At 47.7% G+C, this 6,102-nt stretch overlaps 2 protein-coding genes across 2 annotated transcripts in view; one reads left to right on the forward strand and one right to left on the reverse strand.

The window, feature by feature from the left end:
• LOC107983763 (zinc finger protein 239-like) overlaps positions 1-6,102 on the forward strand; it is a 284,070-nt gene that overhangs the window by 114,597 nt on the left and 163,371 nt on the right. The window lies entirely within an intron of this gene.
• Positions 4,988-5,989, reverse strand: LOC134295820 (gastrula zinc finger protein XlCGF49.1-like). The gene has a single exon (XM_062969262.1). It carries the CDS (start codon positions 5,708-5,710, stop codon positions 4,988-4,990), a length of 723 nt encoding a protein of 240 aa, XP_062825332.1. The 5' UTR covers positions 5,711-5,989.

The following is a 6,102-nucleotide window of genomic DNA, read 5'->3' on the forward strand; positions in this document are numbered from 1 at the left end:
GAAGAAGCAGGGAAATCCCATCCAAAGCAGCCCTGACAGGCCACACAGAGAGAGAGAGACCCCTCTCCCCCAGTGGAGACCCATCTCTCTGCCCCGCCTTCTGTGCTGGGAGCCACTGGGCGGAAGGGCCCCTCCACCAGCCCCACGGGCTCCATCCTGCGCCCCACGCCTCAGGGGAGGCCGCCTTTGGGACCACAAGGCCCAGCATCCCCAGGCACGGAAGGAGGCCCTGGCTCTCTGCTTCCGGGGGGAATCCCACCCAAGGGGTCCCGTCTCTCCCGGGATGGGGTGGGCGTGGGCCCAGCAAAGGACAAGGCCTGCGGGGATGGGGACCCTCGTGCGAGACGCAGGCGGAGGATGCCTTGGGTGTGCCTGCCTTTAGGGACCGCGTATGCAAGGCCTTGCGTACACAACACCGCTCTTCACAGACGGGTCAGAAACCAAGGCAAGGGGGAGACTCAGGCGGTCAAGACCTCCGGGGCAAGGCTGGGCTGGACCCTTCCTGGGCACCGGTGGACATTTCAACCATTCACAGTGATGTCCACCAGCCAGCCGATCCCAGCACACCCCATCCGGGCCAACCCTTCACAACATGTTTTGTTGATTTGTTATGTTTAGTTATGCCAAATTGCTTATATTAATTATTTGTACTTCAATTTATGACTTATTTGTATTTTTATGATGTATTTACTTATTTCCAGTATTTATATTCCGCCCTTTCTTCTCACCCCGAAGGGGACTCAAGGCGGATCCCAATGCACGTGTACATGGCAAACATTCAATGCCATTATTAGACATACGACATATAGAGACAGACACAGCGGCAATTCAACATTTTCCAGCTTCCGGCTTCTTGAGGGTCTGCTTGATTCCGGCCGCAGGGGGAGCTGCCGCTTCACACTGAGTTCTTCACGCTTCACTTTTGACACTGAGTTCTTCTTCTGTACGCTGCTGGAAGGTTTTATGGCGACATACATTACTTAAATTAGCCTCCCTGCATAAGCAGTACCTAAATTCCTATTTGACTGTTGCAACTGTTTTTCAGCTCCATAGCTCAACAGCAAGCTGGACTATTAAATGGCCAGAAGCTTACTCCGACCCAGGTTGGCTCAAACTCAGGACCTCTCAGTCAGTAGCGATTTATTGCAGCCGGCTACTAACCAGCTGTGCCACATGTATTTGTGTGGCATTGAATAGTTGCCATCCCTGTTGTAAGCCACCCCGAGTCCCCTAAGGGGAGATGGCAGGGGATATCAATGCAATGGATTGATTGATTGGTCTGATGCAGCCTAGGAGGTGATATTATTACAAAAGGACAGCCCAAGGGAAGCTGGTCTCTGCTCTTACTTATCCAAGAAGATTTTGAAGACTGAAGGCGTTGGCGTGTGTGGGAGAAGGAGTCCCTTGCGGTGCAGGTGGACACAGAAATCTGCAGATCCCGCAACGGCTGAATGCCAGACAACTAAGGTGGGCCCAGTTTTGAGCAAATTCACTTTACATTCCTTTCCGGGGAAGGAATCTTTCCTAGCTGATGCACTGCTTCAGATGCCCCAAAGCTGAGAGTAACACTGCATTTGGCCCTCAACCCTTGGGCTTAGTGGTCCAGACTCAGGCACGGGGCAGGTTGGATGATCCCAAGGGGCCTGCAGAGGACAGGGAAGCTGTGGGGCTGGCCAGGGAACTGCAAGAGGAAAAGAAGGCTGACCCATGGCTTTTGGAGAAGGAGTCTGGTGAGGAAAACCGGCTTGTGGTACTTTTGTGGCAAACTGTATGTTCCCCAGAAACCTAGGGAGAAAGTTTTGGGACAGGTCCACAAAACAAGCTTTTTCTTCTTCTTTATTCGGTCAGTTGTTTGCAACTCTTTGTGACCTCATGGACACTTTGGCTAGAGAAAAAGCCTGAAACTGCTCAGGTGGCAATTCTGGGGGCCGGGAGCCCAGAGGGATGTCAAGAGCTATGTTCAGGAATGCCCGACATGTGAGCGGGGAAAGCAAAGCGTAGGCAAGTCCACAAGGCTGTTGCAGCCAGGAGCAGATCCCTAACAGCCCTGGAAGCAGATACCCGTGGACTCCATAGTGGAATGACCAGAGAACAAGGGCTCTGACACAGTACGGACTGCCATGTATCTGTCTCTAAATAACCCCCCGTTATCCCTCCCAAGAGGCTACCTCATGCACAGCTGGCTGAATGGTTGTTGCGGCGTTTTTATCGCCTGCATGGATGCCCAGGGCACACTATTTTGGACAGGGGCCCGCAGTTTACAGCTAATAAAGGTAATAATAATAATACAACGGTTTGGATCCTGCCTATCTTTGCGATTGCATCTTCCCCTATGAACCTGCGCTGGCCTTAAGATCTGCTGGGAAGGCCCTTCTCTCGCTCCCACTTCCATCACAAGCACGGCTGGTGGAGACGAGGGGGAGAGAGGGCCTTCCTTCCCAGTGGTGCCCCCCCCCCTGCTCTGGAACTCCCCAGGGAGATCAGATGAGCACCCACCCTGTCCATCTTCCGTATAGACCTGAAAACTTGGATGCTTCCATGTGCCTTTGATGAACCGGTTCCTTTGCTGACCAGAACCCCTCGCCCTCACTCATTGTCCGGCCTTGCAGCACCGTATTACCCACTGTCCCTGCGCTAGCCCTTGCCCGCCCTCTTAGATCTCAACATGCCCACTGTTCTCGGCTACTGGTTGATGGTTATTGTTGTTCTTACGTTGTTATGATGTTTGTTGCTTGGTTTTATTGTTTGAATGATTGAAATGCAATTGTATATTAATTTTGTTATTTTTATTCTGTTTTTGCTGGGTGTAGTCCCCAAATAAGCCGCCCCGAGTTCCTTCAGGGAGATGGTAGCGGGATATAAGAATAAAGTTATTATTATTATCTATACACATAATAAAAGTGAAAATATGTGTATGTGGCAGAGGTGTCCATTTACACAGACGTGCTTCCACTTCCACAAATAGCTACAGCTTTCACTACGCAAGAGAAACTAGTGGTCCTCCATCCAATGACATTGCAGTTATAGCGAGCGCTGTGAAAATGTCCAAGAGCCCCGCCAATGTCCTCCACGAACACCATCTTGCCCACCACCCAAGTGAAGGCTTTCATGCGAGGACAATTTCCTCTTAGTTCTTCTGTTTTTCCTCCGCCAGACACCCATTGTTTCTGACTCTCCATTGGTGTGGAATTTGCATGACCCTGCCCACTGTCTTTCCATAACCATTTCCTATTCCTTTCCATGGCACACCGCACACAGAGGAATTGATCGGCAATTGAACATACTAGAGAGAAAGCTTTGGGGAGACTTCACCATCATTTATAGGACTTGTGGGGACTGGGATGTATAGTCTACCTGCAATCTAAGAGCATTCTGAGCTCTACCAATGATGGGCCTGGAACTAACTTGGAATTCTTCTGTTTTCAGAGTGTTGTTCCTTATTTACTGTTCTGATTTTGGAGTTTTTTAATACTGGTAGCCAGATGTTGTTCATTTTCATGGCTTCCTCCTTTCTGTTGAAGTTGTCCACACGCTTGTGGATTTCAATGGCTTCTCTGTGTCACCTGACATGATAGTTGTTGGAGTGGTCCAGCATTTCTGTGTCCTCAAATAATAAGCTGTGTCCAGGTTGGTTCATCAAGTGCTTTGCTATGGCTGATTTCTCTGGCTGAGTGAGTCTGCAGTGCCTTTCATGTTCTTTGACTCATGCCTGGGCAATGCTGCTGCGTTTGGTGGTCCCTATGCAGACTTCTTGTCCACAGCTGCATGGTAGTCATCAGTTTCTCTATGCGGTCAGTGGTTCCCTTGATGTCTGGTAAGAACACTTTTCCTCTGGGTGGATCTTTGTCTTTACTCTCATGGCTTGTTCTTGGCCTTACAGCTCTTCTGATGTCTGTGGTAGAATCTCCATTGGCCTGGAGAGCCCAGTTGAGGTAGTTTAGTTCACCTTGGAGGAGGTGAGATTTGCGGATACTTTGTGCACGGTCTGTCAGGGCTTTGATTGTGCTTCTTTTTTTTACAGGGGGGTTGCTCTATGCAGGCATTATTATTGTATGACACAGCAAACAAGACAGACAGGCTGGATTTCGTATCACAAAATCACAAGTCGAACAAGTGTCTAGGACTGTGTGATGTATTTTCGGATGATGCGCGCAGATCCCAGTAGGGTGGCCTTTTGCAGTTGGCAGATCGTAATTTTGTCAATGCCTATTGTCCAAATGCCGGCTGAGATCTTTTGGCATGGCACCCAGTGCGCCGATCACCAGGCATCATCATAATCATCATCATCATCATCATAATCATCATCATCATCATTATGTTTATTATGTTAAGCTTCTTACAATTAAAAGTATGACCACCAGATTTACAGATATTTGCCAAGGTCACAGTCCAACAGTCACATGTCAGGAATGCATTCACCACAGTTCATAAAATAACCATGAATGCAAGAGTACAAACAGAAGTCAGAATTCCAAAGTCAAGCCAGAGAGGCAGGGGTGCAAACTGAAGTCCAAGTCCATAAATCAAGCCAAGTAGTCAGTCCAGAACTTAAAGTCATCGACTCAAAGTAGAGTCCAGAATAGGATTATAGGAACAAAACTAGAGTCCAGAATTCTATCCAAGGGGCAGCAAAGGAAAGATCCAGAACAAGATGTATGATATTATCTGTCACAAAAGAGCGATTCTTTCCCGTAACCTTTTTGTCATGACAGCTCAATTGCTGTTTATTTCAGAAACCTTTCACTGATCATCCCAGAAGCCTGCAATTATTTTCTTGAGGAGAAAAAAGGTCAGGTTAACTCCTTCCAAACTATCTGCAATACTGAGAAAAGTCCTCCTCTGTTGGAGACCTGTCTCCAGAATCAGTCAAGACCAAACACACAAACTGTTGTACTTTTTTGTCCATTCTACCATTTTTTTTGTCTGCCTGGGAACCTTGTCTAAGGAAATTTTTGAGGAGTACTAGGAACATAAGGACAGGTCTCTTCTAGCTGTGTGAAAGTACTTTGATGTCTGATGCATGTGGAACATTGTGTGAAGCTCTTTCCACATTCCATTCATGCATGTAGCTTCTCCTGTGTGTGCGTCCTTTGATGGGAACACAAATTTCCATGCTGACTGAAGCTCCTTCCACATTCCATGCATTTATGTGGCTTCTCCCGGGAGGGGGTCCTTTGATGCGAATGCAGATGTCGACGCAGAGTGTTCCATGCATGTATGTGGCTTCTGTGTGCATCCTTTGATGGTTACGGAGATCTCTACTCTGACTGAAGCTCTTTCCACATTCCACACATTTATATGGCTTCTCCCCTGTGTGAGTCCTTTGATGGATGCGTAGACTTCCACTCTGACTAAAGCTCTTTCCACATTCCATGCATGTATGTGGCTTCTCACCTGTGTGCATCCTTTGATGGATATGCAGAGGCCCACTCCGACTGAAGCTCTTTCCACATTCCACACATTTATGTGGTCTCTCACCTGTGTGCATCCTTTGGTGGATATGGAGATCTCCACTCTGACTGAAGCTCTTTCCACATTCCATGCATTTATATGGTCTCTCTCCTGTGTGCATCCTTTGATGGTTACGGAGATCTCCACTCTGACTGAAGCTCTTTCCACATTCCATGCATGTATGTGGCTTCTCCCCTGTGGGAGTCCTTTGATGGGTGTGTAGATTTCCACTCTGACTGAAGCTCTTTCCACATTCCATGCATGTATGTGGCTTTTCTCCTGTGTGGGTTCTTTGATGGGAATGGAGCTTTCCACTCTGACTGAAGGTCTTTCCACATTCCACACTGTAAAGATGTGGCAGGGAGGAATCCTTTCGAATCCCACCGCTGCCACCAATTTGTAAAGATGTACAGATGTGTGAGGTGACAGGAATGGAATCCTTTCTGAACCCACCACACACGCAGATACCAACAATTATAAAGATGTCTTATGGATGATGATTTTAATTATATTATTCTATGTTTTAACTATCTTCTTCGCTGCCACCAATGGAGGAGATGTCAGGCAGATGACACTTGTTGTTTTTATGCTTTCTTTGTTTATTTTACTTCAGATGTTGATGTTGCTTAACTTAGTATAGGAGTATGACAG

Source organism: Anolis carolinensis, chromosome 2 (assembly GCF_035594765.1).
Source record: "Anolis carolinensis isolate JA03-04 chromosome 2, rAnoCar3.1.pri, whole genome shotgun sequence".
In the NCBI taxonomy this organism is placed as follows: Eukaryota; Metazoa; Chordata; class Lepidosauria; order Squamata; family Dactyloidae; genus Anolis; species Anolis carolinensis.

What these genes read in the sequence shown, in the direction of transcription:
- LOC134295820 (XM_062969262.1), bottom strand. Translation starts at nt 5,710, where the DNA reads ATGGAATGTGGAAAGAGCTTCAGTCAGAGTGGAAATCTACACACCCAT.